Source organism: Medicago sativa, chromosome 7 (assembly GCF_051527215.1).
Source record: "Medicago sativa cultivar Bolivia chromosome 7, Bolivia_mono, whole genome shotgun sequence".
In the NCBI taxonomy this organism is placed as follows: domain Eukaryota; kingdom Viridiplantae; phylum Streptophyta; class Magnoliopsida; order Fabales; family Fabaceae; genus Medicago; species Medicago sativa.
In genome coordinates this window covers 77,906,694-77,925,766 of record NC_140755.1, presented here as the reverse complement: position 1 = coordinate 77,925,766, position 19,073 = coordinate 77,906,694, and the positions used below count along the sequence as shown (strand labels likewise).

The following is a 19,073-nucleotide window of genomic DNA, read 5'->3' as shown; positions in this document are numbered from 1 at the left end:
TCTCAGATTTTATTTTCTCAGATTTTATAAGAAACAAGAAAGGCTAATCAGAAACAAGGGTGATTAGGAATTAATGTTGAATAACCTGAGACTACTAGCTCCTAGTAACTAGATGCAGAAGTGGAACATAAACATTTTGCATTGTTTTAATCTAAAGGCCACATTGCCATCATGCATATGTTGCATTGGTCTTGAACTATATAGGCTTATCTGATTTAATTTCTTTCTTTCTTGTGATATAGACTTATTTGGAGTAACATGTTAGCAATATGACAGGAGTGTCAAAGTTTGTGAGGATCAGGTATAGCATCGGGAAACATGAAGAGTTCTTGAATGCACAAATTAGGATAACATTAGGGGTTTTGTATCTGAATTGTTGTGTCCAGTGAATAAAAAACCTAAGAGTTGTCATGTGGAAATTAAAGTACCTATCAAGTTCCACAAGTAGTGCGTTTTTTTTTTTCTTCTCTTGTGATAAGATAAAGTTTAGGTGAGTTGGGCTCCGGGACTCGTTAGTGTTAAGAAAGACTTGGCTAAATTATAGATCACTCATGACCCATCAAAAAGGTATTGAGGCTAGCAGCGGAAGTTGATTCCATGTTCTTGTAAGCTATGAGTCAACTTCTTACTAACTAAGTCAACTTACTGTTGTTTCATTAGTATTGGCATACAATAAAAAGACAAATATATTTTTTTCTTCAAAATGACATATAATAAAACAAGGAGGGAGTATCTTATTACATCTATTCGAAATTATAAAACACTTACCAAAAATAAATTTATCATAAATTACAAGTCAGTTTACAATATTAATAAAACATTAATGACTCTTTTCATACCATGTCATTAATTATTATTAATCTATCTTCTTAAAAAAAAAATATATTGTCTCATAATGTCATCATGAATGACACTTTTATAAATGATTCAAAATTTCATTTTTTTACACTTCGATTCTCAGGAGAAAAAATACATTGATAATCTGAAGTTTGGTTGAAAGTTAAATAAAAACTGACAAAATATTGTTCCACCTAAAAATTAAACTCGATTGTTCTGAACAATTCATCATTGGTAGAACTCATTAATCACTTAAGTGTAATTGTTTGGTTATTCGAAATTTCACTTTCTCAAAATTTAATTCAAAATCTCACTTTCTCGAACTTAATTAATTATATTTTTTAATTTGTGTGAAATTGTTAAAATATTTTATAATTATATAATTATATATATTTAATTGTTTTGATTGATTTTTTTTTTAGAATTCATTTGCATTACTGCATACAATTACATAGACTAATCACCTAAAAGTAACTAAATTCATTTATGAATAACTGAGATCCATTTAATGATAAACGTTTTTTAATGCCCATAGAAATATAACTCTGGAATTAATGGTTAAATTAAAAGACTTAATTTTTTTTTTAAGAATAAAAGGCTAAAATTTTTATGTTTATCATATAAGTAAAAATACATTTACTTAATTTTTATATATAACCGATTTCTCTCTCTCTAAATTTGCGATTTTCTCACTCTTCTTCGTTTCGTTCTTAGCTAGCTCTTCGTTCATCACCGCCTCTGTCAACCATGGCGTTTCCCTACATGGAAGCTGTTGTCGGTGAGCACCCTTCATTTCATGCTTTCGTTTTTCTCCTTTTTCTTTTCATTCACCTTCTAGGTCATGCAATTTTCATCAAAGTTTCTATCTTTCTACGAAATTACGTTTTTTATGGCTTTATGATTTTTTATGGCTTTATGATTAGGGTTTAGGGTTTTAGCTAGATTCTGAATTCTGGGCTATTCTTGAAATTTGACCCCTTTTATTTGATCTTTGAATTGAAAATGAAACAAACTTGTTAAAATTGTGTAATTGGAGTTTTATTTGGAAATGGAAACCCCTTTGATTTTGTTTTTTACTATTAGTTTAAAAAATATAACTTGAAATGAAGAAACCTATAGTTGGAAATGGGGTTTTGAATTGAAATTTCCATCAATGTATCCTTTTGCGGTAAATCTTGCCATTAAGAGAGATTATTATGATTAAGAATTATGGAAGTAGAGATTTGGATTTGAATGTTCTATCATTATAGATGGTTCTTGATAGCCGAGCTCACTTTATCGGGAAAGGCGTTGGTTGTTGTGGTTTTTGATGGTTAAGGGTATGTTTGGGATGAAAAAGAGAAAGGATGACTCATTTTTCTTTTCTTAATTAAGGAAACTAAAAAAATTTCTGTAAATAAAAAAGTGTGGTTGAAATGTTATATGATCATCTATCATGTTATTCGTTCAATTTTTTAAAATCTCGTTCCATAGCATTTTTCTTGTGGAGACTTTTTGTAAATTATGAAGATAATAAACCCTTGTAACATGTGCAATAAACATGGATTCTTGTGTGGTTTGATAATATAGAAAACTATAAGCTTACACCCACAGACATAACTGAAACAGATGAATGAATATTACAAACAACTGTTCAAATTTCAAAGCCAAATTGTAATGCATCTTAATCCTACAACCAATCGGTCTCTTCTCTTCAGTCCAGTTTCACCACTATTCTTATTGAGAAGTCTTTGTTGTTTCTTGTGTCATTCGAATTCGATTTGTCCTAGTTCTGACTGTCCAGTATTGTTTTCTTGTACTACTTTTACTTTAGTAGTTTTCCACAGGTGAATATTGAAAATAAAATATAGGATTTAACTAATCCAATCCATTTTCAGGGTTTATGATATTGATGTACATTTTTGAATCTTACTTGGATTTGCGACAACACAAGGCACTCAAACTTCCTACTCTTCCAAAATCTTTAGAAGGAGTAATCAGCCAAGAGAAATTTGAGAAATCTAGAGCCTATAGTCTTGATAAGAGGTTGGTTCTTTCTCACGTATGAATTTCTTTCATTGGATGATGGTTACATATTGCAATCTCAAAGTTGCTTCTGGGAATTTTCTCACAAGTGCAAATTTCTGTTACTGTCTCTCTCACTAGCAGTCTTACACATGACATGACCATTTCTTTACTTTGTCCAGCCACTTCCATTTTGTTCATGCGTTGGTGACAATCGTCACAGACTCTACGATTTTGTACTTCAAAGTATTGCCCTGGTTTTGGAAGGTGAGAATTTGGTGCAGTGTTTATGAAGTACAAACTCATATCTTCCCAATCTAAGATTGATATTTGATGTCTATTGATTGCAGAAATCAGGAGATTTTGTGACATTAGCTGGTCTCAATGCAGAAAATGAAATATTTCATACCCTTGGCTTTTTAGCTGGTTTGATGATCTGGTCACAGGTATGTTTTTGACAGTTCTTATTTCTAGTGACTAAAGTAACTTTGGGTTTGTTGAGATCTATGTTAGTGGCCTACATATCTTTTGGGGTTGAGTTAGGTTTATGCTAGCTTTCATTTGTATTACATTTTTTATTTCAGAGGATTAGTGGTGTATGCTAGCTTTTTGGTGCTTGTGATAAGCGTTGAATATCATTATCAACCTTAATAACATCTTTATTTCAATGAAATTTATTGTGCTCTTCTACCTTTTGTGCAGACAACTGATTTACCTTTTTCTCTTTACTCAACTTTTGTGATTGAGTCCCGTCATGGCTTTAATAAGGTTCGCATCCTTCCTTCAAATCAACAATCTGTCTAATATTTCATCGTCCTTTCTAGTTCACTACTTTTGAGTTTGATTTGATATCTCGATTTTTCTAATAAGTTTATCTGTTGTAGACTTCACCATTACATTTTTATCATCTATCCTACAGCAAACACCATGGTTATTCTTCAGGGACATGATTAAAGGAATTTTTCTTTCCATAATAATTGGTCCTCCAATTGTGGCTGCAATCATTGTAATAGTACAGGTAAATTGCTGCTCAATCATTACTAAATTAGCTTTAGACAATTAAATTTGGCTTTCCTAGCTCTTGTTGATTTAAAGTTACTTTTGGTTGTGATATTTACTACTTTCTGTTATATGTCTTTACTTCACTTTGTTTGCCATCATGGAGTTTTTGGCTCTTTGCTATATCTCTTAATGTTCATTTGAATATTTGCAGAAAGGAGGTCCATACCTGGCGATCTATCTTTGGGCATTTATGTTTGGTCTTTCTCTTGTGATGCTAACAATTTATCCAATTCTAATAGCTCCACTCTTCAATAAGTTCACTCCTGTGAGAATTTCTGACTTGGCAATATTTTTGACAAAAATGATATATAATATGCACGATCCTTATTTGTTTAATTTATATTGGGTTTATTACATCAAACTCTCCTCAAAGTTGGTGTCAATTACAGTCAACCCTCTTTGATTGAATAATTACACTCACACATACCACCGTGAAATAGACGTTGTTAGGAACACTTGGTCATTTGAGTGAAATGCCTAGTTTAGCCCAATATAAAGAACTCCTTTGATCCTAAATTGGTCGAGGTTTACCAATTTGGGATCAATGGATTGATTGTGTAGTACAATGGTTTTGACTCGAGGTTGGAGAGGATATAGGGACCTTGTGTTTTGAATTGTGAGATTAGGAATGACACTTTATAGGAGTTTAAGAACTATGATATGCTTAGCTTGTGGTATGGGATCTAGTTCCAAAGGGGTAGATCAAAAACATCTGGAGCCAAAAACAGGGAGTAATCTTTTGGTTTGATGGCTCACAACTCATAACATTGACAAAGGAAAGACCAACAACCTGCTGGCATTGGTTTAATGACTGGCTTGCATCACTTGAAGGGTGCTTATAATATTTGTTTGTGACGGAATTCTAGGACTTTGTTTTGAAATTCTGTTTGATGCTTGTGGCTCGCAAATCTTTATGACCTTTTTGGGTAGATGATGTAGGTCTGGTTCATCTAACAACGAGCAATGTCTTTTTGCATTTAGAGATTATGTGCTGTTGGACCGATTGTTGCACTGTTGAAGCAGCAGAGGGTGGGGGGATTTGGGGGAGTGGGACATGGGGTTATGGGAGATGTTGAGGTGAAAAAGGAAGATCAAAAAGTGTAAAATTTGCTGGGAGGGGGGAGTTAGAGCTTGACCAGAATGAGGAAGAGACTGTCTTAGTTTAAATAGATCCATCCTAGAGGAAAGGCACAGAAGTTTTTTACTCTGTTTTTATTTATAAAAAAAACCGGAAAAATACAAAAGTCACATATTTGTAAATGTAATTTTTGAAATTAACAGAGTGTAATTGTTGAAACAGAGAGGGTGTTACTGTAATGAATACAAACCGGAAGGACCTTAATGTATCTTTTGATTTAATTTCTTATCTATTCACTAATATGGTATTCTGGTAACCAGCTTCCAGATGGTCCACTCAGAGAGAAAATCGAAAAACTTGCTTCCTCCCTCAATTTTCCATTGAAGAAGTTGTTTGTTGTTGATGGATCCACAAGATCAAGTCACAGCAATGTAAGGAATATTGAACTCCTGTATATTCGTATCCAATAGTTACACTTAATGTTATGACTTATGATGAATATTTTTACTGTAATCTAAAATACATTCTCACTTTATATAATTTTAATGTTAGTTTTCTTTGCTCGTCTGTTTTTATAAATACTTCGCAGGCCTATATGTATGGATTCTTCAAGAACAAGAGGATTGTGCTTTATGACACATTAGTTCAACAGGTTAGAAAATACTAACCGTAGAATGTTGTTTCATCTTTCAGACTATTATATTGTTTTTGAGCTTTAGAACAGTATTATTCTATAAAAATCTTGCTCTTTATCTAGCTGCTGCTAATTGAAAATTCTTGAATGCTTCTTTGTGAATATTATATTATCCTTCTTCCAAATCTTGTTAAATGAATATCTATATTTTATCACTCCAATACTGAAGGCTAGGCTAAGGTTGGTTTGAAAAATACTTGACTCAAATCTTTAATTTAAATTTGTTGTCCAAATTTGTTGTTCCATACCTAACTGGAAGTTTATTCTCCTAATTTAATGAATAATATTGCATTATATGTGAATTACATATAATACTGTCGTACCTATCTGATATACTCCCTCCGTCCCAATTTATAAGCAAAAAACACAAATTCACACTTATTAAGAAAACGAAAACATAATAGTTTGAGGCATAATTTTTTGTGTTCTTCTTGAAATAAGTTTCATGGAAAGATGTAAAAACAATTCTTATTGGTTAATGATTATGAAAAGAATAGAAAGGAGAACAAATTGAATGCAATTTGCATTTAATTTTACTTTGGTAAAGATGATTTTCTTGAAATAACATAAAAGTTGGTATTTTTTGCTTATATTTTGGGACAAAGAAAATGAGAATTTTATGCTTATAATTTGGGACGGAGGGAGTAATTGTGTATCGATTCTTATATGCAATGCTTCCCTTTTAATCTATAAGAATAAGAATGGAGCAATTAAAGTATCACCAAGGGGAAAAAGCTAATAAATATATATGTGGTTGTTCTCCAGGAAGTTATTGTAGCTCCATCCTTTTGTTATCTCTTTATTTACTGAATCACAGCATGATTTTGGTTAAGAGCAAATGTTCTTATGCACATGTCCTTTACAATTTTTTTGGGACAAAAAATTGATTATCATAATTTTTCAGTTTATTTCAACTTTCAGTAGCATTACAATATTTGTTACTAGTTTAGTGTCCATATTTACGTGAGAGTTGTAATTACAATTTTTTTTTTAGATACGATTGATTGTTACATTATAAATAATGTTATGCAGTGCAAAAACGATGAGGAAATCGTTGCTGTCATTGCTCATGAGCTTGGACACTGGAAGCTCAACCATACTGTGTACACCTTCATTGCTATGCAGGTTTGTGTAATAGCATTCCTGAATTGAAAGTGAATAGTTGAATGCCTCTAATGATTATCCATGAAAAACAATTTGTGCTATTCACTTTGTGCATCTGTAAACAATTTATACGACTCATTATGATTGCATTTGATGTAGCTTTAAACAATCTATGCTATGAACTTAAATTCAATGAAAGTACCTCTGTAGGACTCCTATAGAAAACAAATGTATGCTTCACTTGGGTAATCTTAAAATATCAATTTATTAAAAGATGTTAAACCCTCTCTTGTTTTCTGTCTCTGTCAAAAGTTAACCTTCGTTCTAGTTTTTCGTCATGTCAAGAGTTAATCTTCAAAGGAAAAGACATTGCAATATTTGACTATGAGATTATGTTTAATTATTTGATCTATTGATGTTTGTGTGACATTTTTCTTAAAATCTGATGTAGATTCTTACACTCTTGCAATTTGGAGGATATACGCTAGTGCGTAATTCAACTGATCTGTTCCAAAGTTTTGGGTTTGATACACAGCCAGTCCTCATTGGACTCATCCTATTTCAGGTGCTTTTGAATATTATGGTCTATCTTGATTTCTATTTCAATGCACATCTTATTATATAGCATGATGTTTTTCTGCCAGCATCTTATTATATTTCAATGCACATCTTATTATATTTCAATGCACATCTTGATTTATATTTCAATGCACATCTTACTGTCAAATTTTTCTGCCAGCATTCTGATGATGTTTTTTCTTTTTGACATAATTTATTTAATGTTTAAGCATTCAAATTTTAATGCTGCATATAATATGCTGGTTAAGATGCCTTTTATTTGCTTTCCCTCCTTCATAGCTATTAGGAAATTCAATTTCTAAACATTATGGCTTAAACGTGATGGTTATATTTTTTTAAGCATGCACCCCATGGCATGGACCAATATGAATCTGGACAAGTGTGAAAACTCACTAAACGGTAGAAACTATAGACGGCGGCTTAGATTATAGAAAACAGGAAAAGAAATAGGACGATTTCAATTGAATAGAACCATTATAATTATAATCCACTGCTTACTTGGTAAGTTGTATGTTTTGGGCTGCCTTGTACTGAAATGGAATCTCCACAAGGGCGGCAAGTGCAAATGCTGCTTCTGTGTTCTCAGACGTGACCTTTGTGAAGTTTACAAACTACTCCCTCTGCTCTCTATTATAAGAAGAAAAACCAAATAACATCAAAATCAATGAAATTATTTATCGTTGTAAATTTTTGGTAATTTTTCCAGATATACTACCCCTCTAGAAAATTGTGAGACATTAAATGCACCTACTTATATTAAATAACAAACACTTTAAATGAGTGTAAAGAAGTCTTTTAAGCAATGAATACACCTTAAAAGTTGGGATTTTTTCTTATAAATCGGACAAAAAAGTCAAAAATCATCTTATAAAAAGGACTGGAGGTCGTAAAAAATAAAAAGGAAAAAAACTTGATAATTTATCAATTTCATCAGAAGGAAATTCATAATACTGAAATTCAGACTAATTTTCTAAAATATGGAAGGCTGAATGTGTTGCTGTCTTTTCTTTTTCCTATTTTTTTATAATAGATAGTATTGAAGTCTCATAAGATCAATTTACTCATTCATCAAATTCATAACCACCACTATTGCACTCGTCTGGAATTGACTGGTTCTAGAGTCTCACAACTATCTAATCAGTTCATACATACATTAGTTTCAAGGACACTAGGAGTGTTTTATTTATTCAGTTTGCAGGAGGCTCAAATTTTGAACCTCCACGCCAGTATTCCTTTAATTTCCACCATTGGAGGATTTATTTCAAAAGCATTAACATCCTGTTCCCTGTATTTATTTGCAGCATACTGTTATCCCACTCCAGCAACTAGTCAGTTTTGGTCTGAACCTTGTGAGCAGATCATTTGAATTTCAGGTTACATTCATTTGCTTCTCCTTTTCTCTTTTTGTTCAGGTGAAAATGGTTGTGCTGAAAATCGCAATGTATCAAGCTTATATGTTATTCAATCCAATTACATTGTCGTTTTTCACCTACCCCTTTTAGTCTTATGCATTCGCATTTTCCGTCTCCATTTGACTTTGTTTATTTGTATCTTCCTACGTAGGCTGATGGCTTTGCTAAGAAGCTTGGATATTCATCTTCGCTACGAGCTGGTCTTGTGAAATTACAGGTGACAATTCAACATCTTTGCTTCATTTTCTTGGTTTGATGCAAGTTTTACCTGACTGTACTAACATTATTTACTTTGCTGTTTTTCAGGAGGAGAATCTGTCAGCTATGAATACAGATCCATGGTACTCTGCTTATCACTATTCTCATCCTCCCCTTGTTGAAAGATTGGCTGCACTTGACATACCAGATAAGTCAGAGAAGTCAGAGTAGTGCAAGCAACCTATGGATGAAGAACAGCAAAAATTCATTGTACTGCAACTTGCAATGATTTTAGTGCTATAATGTCTCACAGTTGATGACTTTTGTGTTCAGTTACTTGTTTTGCACACTGCTAGGCCTCACAGGTTTATACGCTGATACAATATGTAGTGACGTTATCATAGGAGTAGTACTATATTTTATAAGTTTATCTTTTAAATCATCTTACTATACATCAAAATCATGGGTTGCTTAACCTTGATTAGGTTTCTGAATTTGATATGAAAACTTTTAAAATACAACTCTACTAACATTCATTTGTTTCAAGTAACTATTGTAGTTCTTTTAATGTAATTCTTTTTTTTATCAACAGGGATAAATTTATTAAAGTAAACAGTTTTTAAACCTAGAGGAGTATTTGAAAGAAGTTAACCTGAAAACTTGATTAAATGTTTCGAAGATTTGATATAATTCGTTTACCAATGTTGGTTTCAGTTTAATTTGATAAGTTTTTGCAGAAGGTTTATGAAAATGGTACATGTGGATTATATTTTTTTGTCCATTTTGGTATTTATTTCATAGTGAAAACAATTAATTGTTAAATGTGCAAATAATTTTGTAAGATGCGTAAGTAAAGTCATGGTGAGGTTGAGGGCAGGGGTCGACCATCCTCTTAAAACCCTTCCTCACCTCTTTTTGGCACCTTAACTTCTGTGAAATAATACATGCTACATTTCACTGTCACTTCCTCACCTCTGTTTGGCACGTTAACTTCTATGAAGTGAGATTTAGCTTTGATTTTACTTCATCTGCTTTCTGTTCAGATGTTGGTAAACCGTTATATAAAGCTATGATTCTTTTTTGGGCGAAAGTATACAGCTCTATAATGCTGAAAATAAAAAATAGAGAAAAATGCATAAAAAATTGTTGAGAATAGAAAATATTTATTTCTTTAAGAAATGGAATATAGATATATTAGCATTAGAGAGATATAGCATGTAGTTCAAATTTCTCCAAGGAAACGGATAAGTACCGTTTTAGTAGATAAATATGTAGAACAAGTGAAATGATGAATTTTATTGATACAAGAACTAAAAAGAGCACAAAAGTGAAAAGTTAGAAAACTAGCTTATGCTTCCTAAAGAAATTTACACGAGTTTTTTTTTTTTTTTTCCTACAACTTGGTTTATACGTCAGCATGAGCTCTTATTTACTGCAAGTACAATTTACACTTACATTTTTAATTAATTCACATGACGTAGTAAGTGTTATATCCTTATCAGAACAGTATTCCTCCAATTGCCTCCACCTCATTGCCATTCTTGTCTCTGAGACACATGACTTCCTTCATGCGTTTGGCAATTGCTTCAACATCCTTTGATTGCATGCACCATTCACATGAATGATTTCCATTATTTTTTTAATGCTTGAACATAATTCATCAAGGATACTTGACTTATAATTCATCATTTGCATGTTAAGTGTATGACAATTCATAACTTGTCAAGAGCTAGATATTTCTCTCTCTGATTTTAATTGCCTTTCCACTTGTCTTGCTTAGTAGCATGAGATTTGATGCTTTGTGGAGTAATTTGATAAATGAAACTTTTCCAATATCTTGACATTGGAAAAATATACTTGCAAGTTGGTTGGACAAAATTATATTACTCCTATATTGTTCTTCATTGTATATTTCTCCATTTGGTTCATCCATTAATGAGAAATTTTGATTACTTATTCCAATAAAGGAATAAAAACAAAATGCCTATAATTCTCTAATAGTTAATTTATACTGGGTGATTGTGTTATTTTTACAACTGTTAATATATTAGTTATTTTAGTATTTTCCTTTTTATCAATGTTTACGTTTTGGTCCTTTAAAACTCCTCAGCACTTTTAACCCTTAGCTCAAATTAAGTAGAGTTATCAAACTCCCTTTATTTAAAGATTTGTGTTATTAGAAATTTCCTCATAACAAAATCTAAGCAAAACAGATTCAAGTCAAATGTTTTTTTTTCTTTCTAAATTTTGAATTAAATACATTTATTTGGCTTGTTAAATTTCTTTTGGAGTAGGTTGTAACATATAACAAAATCTAAGCAAAAGTGATTCTTAAAGTCAAATGTTTTTTTTCTTCTAAATTTTGAATTAAATACATTTTTTTTTTTGGTAAAAGTGATTCTTAAAGTCAAATGTTTTTTTTCTTCTAAATTTTGAATTAAATACATTTTTTTTTTGGTCAGGTAGCCTAGTGGCTAGAATTCACCTTTTTCAAGGTGAATAAGTGGGGTGTCCGGGGTTCGAACCCCGGCCCCTGCATATAACAATGCATGTCCCTGCCAACTGAGCTAAGCTCACGGGGACTGAATTAAATACATTTATTTGGCTTGTTGAATTTCTTTTGGAGTAGGTTGTAACATATGAATAAAAAAAAGGTGGTAACCAAAAAAAATATGAATCAAAATTAAACTTTATCAAAAATTTAATTACTTTAAAAGTTATCAAAGCATTTAAAATTTTTAAATTGGATTTTGAACTAAAAAATTGCAATTTTGTCCCCGAAGTTCTCAATACTGTAATTTGTGATTAATTCTTTGGACTATTTTTTTTTTCAGCTAGGTTCATGAACTTTTAAACAATTTGTAATTATATTCCTTGTAAACTTTTAAATAATTTATTCTTAAGTCTTTGAAGACTTTAATAATTTGTAGTTAGGTCCCTACATAGTGATCTTACTAAAAATTATGTTACAACTTACAAGGTACATTATAAAATGATAGTATAATTGCTTTAACTTTTATGGAATGTGATTTTTATGCTTATGAGAGTATATATTATTGATATATTATTAGTGACTTTGAAAAAAAAAATGCAAGAAGGATAAGATAATGCTCAATGGCTAGTTTGGAATCATTTTCTTACTTTTATATTCAAAGTTTCAGGACCTATATGTATATATAGGTGTTATCTTTTGACAAAGTATTTTAGTGTGGTGATCTCTGGACCTCTAAAAATATCAGATACTATTATTCCTTAATAAAAAAAAGTAGTATTAACTATAAATAAAATCATAAAACAACAAAAACATTTCTATTTTTAAAACCTAACCCTTAGATGATTTCCTCTTCAAGGTGTTCTTGCATCAACAGCTATATGAAACAATGGCATCACAGTTAAATCTGTCACAAATTCAACCCAAACAAAGACCTACCCTACCCTACCTCATTTATTTGTTCCCTACTTCTTCCATCTTTGTCTTCTTTTGCTACTTGTATTATTTTTCTCCAACCAAATGGCTAATGAGGCATTGGTGATGTGCACTTAAGTCAATTTTTGCTATATGAATATGCAATGTTGCATTAATTAAAAATTAACGGTTCCTTATATCCTGCTTTATCCAAAGAATTAGTAATTCATAACTAACTTAGGAATAATTAGAAAGTCATCAGATAGAGTAAACAATACTCAATCCATATAGCCTAAGAAAAGCCAACTGTCTTGACACTAGACAACAAAGAAAATGGCTTTTCATGGTGGTCCTATATATGCTAAGTGCTTTATTTTATTTTAGTATATTTTAGTGGTTTATTAAGATTCTAAAGGTTCTTACCTACTTTATATTTTTCAGTGATAGAACTAGTAACAAACCCGTGCTGACGCACGGGTACAGTAAACGTTTGTTATTTGTAAAAAATCATTAATTTCTATAATATATTATAAATAATTATCATAGGTATAACAAAAGTTATAAACGAAAAGTTGAAAATGTAGAAGTCAAGAATACTTAACCAGTTTGGTTTGTTCAAAGTATTTCCACCATAACAACTTCTCTCGTGTATCATAGTTAGTTTAGTCAAATAACAACTCATCCCGTGCATTTAGATCTACAATTTCTGGATCTGAAATTTTACTCAATGCTCGCTTCTCCCATGCATTTTATTTATTTACAATATTTTAGACAACATCCATTTATCATGTGCATTTTATCAGGAGAGTTCAATATAATTTTAGAATTAAATTGATGTAATATTCTAAATAGTATACACGTTTTATCAGGAACAATTTTTTATAAATGACAACTTGTCCCATGTATCAAACTTAATTTAGTCAGAGATAACTTATCACGTGCATTTGAGTTACTTCTGATATTTGAATCAATGCTCGCTTCTCTCATGCATTTTATTTATTCACGATATTATAGACAATGTCCATTTATCCCGTGCATTTTAGTTGATGAGGATTCGATATAATTATAGAGTTAAAATGATGTGATATTCTAAATAGTATAAACGTTTTATCAAGAATTGATTTTAATAAATGACAACTTGTCATGTGAATCAAAGTTAATTTAGTCAGTGTCAACTTATCTTGTACATTTGAGTTAATTCTAAAATTTTAGTCAATGCCCACTTCTCCTATGCATTTTATATATTTACGAAATTTTAGACAATGTCCATTTGTCCCGTGCATATTAGTTGATGAGAGTTCAATATAATTGTAGAATTAAAGTGATGTGATATTCTAAATAGTAAAACGTTTTCGCAAGAACAATTTTTTATAAATATCAACTTCTCCCGTGTACCAAAGTTATTTTTGTCAGTGACAACTTATCCTGTACATTTGAGTTACTTATGTCAATGCCCGCTTCTCCCGTGCATTTTTTTATTTACGATATTTTAGACAATCTCACTTATCTCGTGCATTTTAGAAGATGACAATTCAATATTATTGTAGAATTGAAGCGAGGTGATATTCTAGATAGTATAAACGTTTTATCAGGAATAATTTTTTATAAATTACAACTTGTTCAGATATCAAAGTTAATTTAGTCGGTGTCAATTTATCTTGTACATTTGTGTTAATTCTGAATTTTTAGTCATTGCCCACTTCTCCCATGCATTTTATATATTTACGAAATTTTAGACAATGCTCACTTATCTCTTTAATTTTAGTTGATGAGAGTTCAATATAATTGTAGAATTAAAGTGATGTGATATTCTAAATAGTATAAACATTTTTGCTAGATCAATTTTTTATAAATGACAATTTGTCTCGTGTATCAAAGTTAGTTTAGCCGGTGACAACTCATACCATGCATTTGAGTTACTTTTGGAATTTTCCTGACCGTTTCTCTCATGCATTTTAGTTGTTTACAAAATTTTATATAATATCCATTTATTCCGTGCATTTAGGAGTGATGAATTAGTTATTGACAATTTTTCCGTGTATATTAATTATTTACTTGTTTATTTTGAATTATAATTATTTTAAAATTTGTTTAAGGGACGACTTGTCTCGTGTATGATAATTATTTTAAAATTTGTATCAGCGATGATTTGTCCCGTGTATAATAATTTTTAATAAACAACTTGTCCTGTGCATAATAATTATTACTAAATTTGTATTAATGACTACTTATCCCATATATAATAATTATTTTAAATTGTTAGCGGTGACAATCTATTCTATGTATAAAATTTATTTTAAAATTAATATCAATTACAACTTTTCCTAATACATATATTTAAATAATTAATTGAGTTCCTTGGAGAAAAAAATAATTAATCTCCCGTATACCATAAAAATTGAAGGGAACTTTTGGCAAAAAAGAAAATCTTGAGATGCAATAATTTTTAATAAGAAAAAATAAATAACAGGCATGGGCTTGTTTAAATTTCGGCCCAATAAAAACCAACAACCCAAATATAAATACCAAGAAAATCATAAACCAGTATTCATTTCAGCTTCCCGTCCTCTCTCTGTCTTCTCCGCCCCTAATAGAAACCCTAGCCGCTGCCACTCTCTTTCTGGCCACCAACCCCTCCGTCCAGCCTCCTTTTTCCAAACGAAATGCATATTTTTGATGCTCCCTTCATCCTCTATCCTTCTATCAAATCATAATTACAAAAGGAGGAATCTTGAAAATCAAGTAATTTTTTTTATTTGTTTGTAAACTTTGACCATTTTTTTTCTGATGACCACCGTACTGAAATTTTCACCACCGTATCAGAATGTTTGCACAGTAACAACATGGTGCTATTTCTTCTCAACTTTATGCATGCAACAACATAAGAGATAGACATTAAAATGTAAGTATCAAATCTGGTTTGGATTTGGGAATTAATTTAGTTTCATCTACAATTTTAAGTTTCATCTACAATTTTAGAGATTTTTGAGGCATTTTCTTTCGGTTTGTGTTGATACATTCTCATGAATTAACTTTGTTGATAAATTAAGCAAAAAAAAAAAATCTAAGCCATATGGATTTGCTTTTTTACTGTTTGCATTTCTCTTAATTGATTTTTGTAATAGAAGTTGTATGACATGATTTTAAAAAACATGATTTTCTAGATCCAAAAACTCGTGTAATTTTGTTTTTACAATGAATAAAAATTGGATGTATCATTTGTTCCTTTACATAACATAAATAAAGTAATGAATACATAATATTTTTATTTCCATATCTGTTCTGTAGAAAAAATATGTGAGCAGGACATTTATTTTTAATATATAATAACTAAAAATAGTGCTTAAATAGTGTTTTTTTATATAGTAACATTTGTTGAATCTCTAGAAATAGGTTAGCATAAAAAGACCATTTATCTTGTGTTTTGAAGAAAAGAAAACAGAAAGAGTTCAATTATCCTCAAGGCACTATTGACATGGATTTATCTCCTAGTTCATCTATCTGCAACAAAAAATTTCAAATATTTTTCTACCACAACATTATACAAAAAAATAGTGACACCTATCACCACTGTTTTTTCTATTATTATTATGATATTTTGATTATGATAATTTTTTTTATCACACATCAATTCCTCAACTGTTCACACGTGATATGTCATAACCACAAATCAATGACCCATCAACTTTTTCTTAAAAAAATACACATCAACTCTTTATTTATTGTTATTTATTAATAATGAATAGTTATTTTTTTAACCTAACCAAGTAAACATAATTTTTCATCTCTATGCACCAAAAAAAAAAAAAACTTAACCTCCTTTGCTTTTTCATCTCCACTGTGTACCACCAATTACACCAACCACCTTTCAGTCACACCCATTTCACCTCCGGCGAGTTATATATATTTATTTTTTTTGAATATTATCCACCATTTCATTCTCCTCTTTCTTTTCAAATCAGATTTTCAGAAGGAGTTACCTTTAAAATTCATCACTTTTTTAACTCATAAAATTGAAAAATACATTTATGACCACATAGAAATATTAGTACTCTTCTAGCTGTTTTTCATCATTTATTTACCCCCTTTGATGTTTCTTGGAGAGATAGAACATTGTTTAACATTCCTACTAAGAAAAAAAAAAAATTCCACTGTTAAAACAAATGAAGTTAAAGATGACTATGACAGCATTTGAAGGATAGATATATGAGCATTTGATTTTGTAACACAAGAAAGCATGTCTATGAATGAAAGTAGAAATGTGTCCAAACATGTATTTTATGTAGATTTTATTTTATTTCTTGAACTCTTATTTTGACTAATTAGTTATATATATTTTTTTCAAAACAGCAAGTATTACTAAAATCCAATAGAAATGGAAGAAAAAAAAAGAAAGGATCGTTCACTTACCCATGTTTTCTCATCATTTACTTCTGCTTTTCTTTTAACTTGTATGTGCTTTTCTTCTTGTTTTATAGTTTGCTGGAGACACAAGAAGATCATTCAACATTCTTGTAACATATATGAAGTAGAGATATCTAAGATAAGAAGATGAGAAGATGCAAAAGCTATAAAATGTGTCCACTCACTTCTCCCACTTATTCATTGTTTTATTTCCTCTTATATGTATATTGTTTCTTATGCATTCATGGAGAATCTTACAAAAAAAGAAGCTTCATTTAACATGTTATAGAGATTTGATATGAAGAGGGAAAAAAATTAAAGACAATGCACAACCAAAAAGTGAGTTTATTATCATCTTCATACCTTTGTGATGATAAAAGAAGTTTCATTTATCTTCATGTGTTCAAGATTTTTCTGCAAAATAGAGATGAAAAAATGGTTAGAAAAAATTGAGAAGAAAAAATAGTATACATAAAAACAGTGAAAGAAGAAAAAGGGAGAATGATATAATAGTGAAGGAGTATTAGATGATATATAAAAGAGTATTTGAATTTTGAAATTTGAATTTTTGCCCCCCAAGAGTACAACTTGCAGCATTGGTAAATGATATAAATGCCGACGCAAAAGTAATTTATCTAGTTGCAATGTAAGTGAAAGATTGTTTTTGTAGAGCAAATAAACTAAACCAAATGCTTTTAGTAGTTACATGACATCATCATAGTTAATTTTGGTCATTTAGTTCAATAAAGTATTTTTTAGACAACTTTTACCCTCAATTGTGTGATTTGGCAAGCAACCAGCTTAGGGTAATAATATATTTTCCACAACATCTTCTCTTCTTATATTAAGAGAGATAGTAAGTGTTTACCCTATCATGAATTACCGAAATGCAATGATTAAAAGAAAGAGAATGGTTATTTTACCAAATTATCCTTATTAACTATTGGTTAGTTTTAAAAGTAATACTTTGGAAGTAGTGTGCTGAGTATTAATTGGAGGGTACAATTGAAAAGAAAAAGTTATTATTGCATTGGAAACTGAAAGTGACATTCATTTTGAAACAATTTTTTTTGGCTAAAACGACACTCATTTTGAAACGGAGGGAGTATATAGTACTATTCTTTTTATTTTCCTTTACCCTATCATTCATTCTTAGCCGAAAAGAAAGCCAAAAAGTGTCATTCTTCTTGGCGAAGTCACAACATGTATTGGTTCTCACTTCTCAGATTATCCATTTCCCATTCAGTCATTTTGCCACGTTTTCCAGTAATAATAAGGAACATAATGGGAGGAAGTTTATATTCTAAGTATCTTTGTATCACTCATATGTATCATAGGCATGCATAGAAACAAAAGAGATTTCGATTAGTGCTTATGTAGTAATTAATTAATTTTACTTCACCAAAAAGTTAAGTTTTACCGGATGAGTATTTGTATGTCAAACACTTTTAATTCACAGATACTGATTCGACATTTTGTCAACAAAAAAAATACTGATTCGACATTTTTTTTTCTTTATATTTTTTTTCATATCATATTACTTTGAATATTTGTTTTTAATATAGTTATATTATCTGAAATGCTATTAACATATATTATGAACCCCTGTTATAATGAAGTTATATTGCTTAAATTTATAATTTTTTTTCGAATTTTATAAATTTTTTAGGGTTTGTTTAGGATTTTTAGGGTTTATGTCAAATTTTTACTACAAGTGTTTGAATGAGTTTTTCATTGATTATTTTTAATTTCTAATTGTGTAGATTTGAAACAATGGCCGGGTGGATCGACGTTCATGCAGAATTCAATGGCGGAGAACCTCAGAGGTTGAAGGTTCGGTGCCTTGGTGTAACGTTAAGAGGTCTCAAGGATCAACGGAATGAATTCAACCAAGGAGTCAACCCCAGAGACACAAGAAGGGTGGAATTAGTTCGGTATAAACGTCCAACGCTCGACGAGGGGAGAGTATCATTCACTTGGGTGGAATTAAAGAACGACGAAAACGTGAAGAGCATGTTTTGGGAGCACATCATGTTCCAGTGGATCGATATGCGAGTAACGTTGCTGAGATCAACTGAAGATATTATCAACAGTCTGATTTCGCCAGAAGATCGTCATTAGATACCGAATGAATGCACCTTCCAGCTACAACAATTGTCTTCCTTTGGATGGGGTAATTCAAACTTGCCAAACAGCGGGACTCCAATATTCGACCGGCATTCCCATTGTTCCTTTCAAAAGATTAAATTCTTGTTATGCATGTTTAAATGAAGGTATTGAAGTGTCAAGGAATGG

At 30.7% G+C, this 19,073-nt stretch overlaps 1 protein-coding gene and 2 long non-coding RNA genes across 4 annotated transcripts; 2 read left to right on the top strand and 1 right to left on the bottom strand.

Moving 5' to 3' along the window:
* The first annotated feature begins 1,486 nt into the window (after positions 1-1,486).
* Positions 1,487-9,514, top strand: ATSTE24 (Peptidase family M48 family protein). The gene is made up of 14 exons (XM_085722897.1): positions 1,487-1,615; positions 2,715-2,862; positions 3,024-3,108; positions 3,192-3,287; positions 3,544-3,609; positions 3,761-3,859; positions 4,055-4,168; positions 5,302-5,412; positions 5,571-5,633; positions 6,708-6,800; positions 7,231-7,344; positions 8,660-8,731; positions 8,922-8,987; positions 9,077-9,514. Exons 1-14 carry the CDS (start codon positions 1,585-1,587, stop codon positions 9,197-9,199), a joined length of 1,281 nt encoding a protein of 426 aa, XP_085579023.1. The 5' UTR covers positions 1,487-1,584; the 3' UTR covers positions 9,200-9,514.
* Positions 9,515-14,933: 5,419 nt separating this feature from the next.
* Positions 14,934-17,170, top strand: LOC146908779 (uncharacterized). 2 transcript variants are annotated; one of them, XR_015017596.1, is made up of 3 exons: positions 14,934-15,116; positions 15,198-15,276; positions 16,853-17,170. It is a non-coding gene; the product is annotated as an uncharacterized LOC146908779 (long non-coding RNA). The 2 variants fall into 2 exon arrangements; XR_015017595.1 differs by lacking the exon at positions 14,934-15,116 and having other exon boundaries at positions 15,136-15,276.
* On the bottom strand, positions 15,917-17,632 carry LOC146908778 (uncharacterized). Its single transcript, XR_015017594.1, has 2 exons — positions 17,142-17,632; positions 15,917-16,856 (listed from the first exon to the last, which is right to left on the bottom strand). It is a non-coding gene; the product is annotated as an uncharacterized LOC146908778 (long non-coding RNA).
* Between the last annotated feature and the right edge of the window lie 1,441 nt (positions 17,633-19,073).

Bases quoted from the DNA above. Each gene is read 5' to 3' on its own strand.
- ATSTE24 (XM_085722897.1), top strand. From the start codon at position 1,585: ATGGCGTTTCCCTACATGGAAGCTGTTGTCG. The intron at 3,860-4,054 runs GTAAATTGCTGC...GAATATTTGCAG, and splicing joins CAATCATTGTAATAGTACAG to AAAGGAGGTCCATACCTGGC. The intron at 5,413-5,570 runs GTAAGGAATATT...AATACTTCGCAG, and splicing joins CAAGATCAAGTCACAGCAAT to GCCTATATGTATGGATTCTT.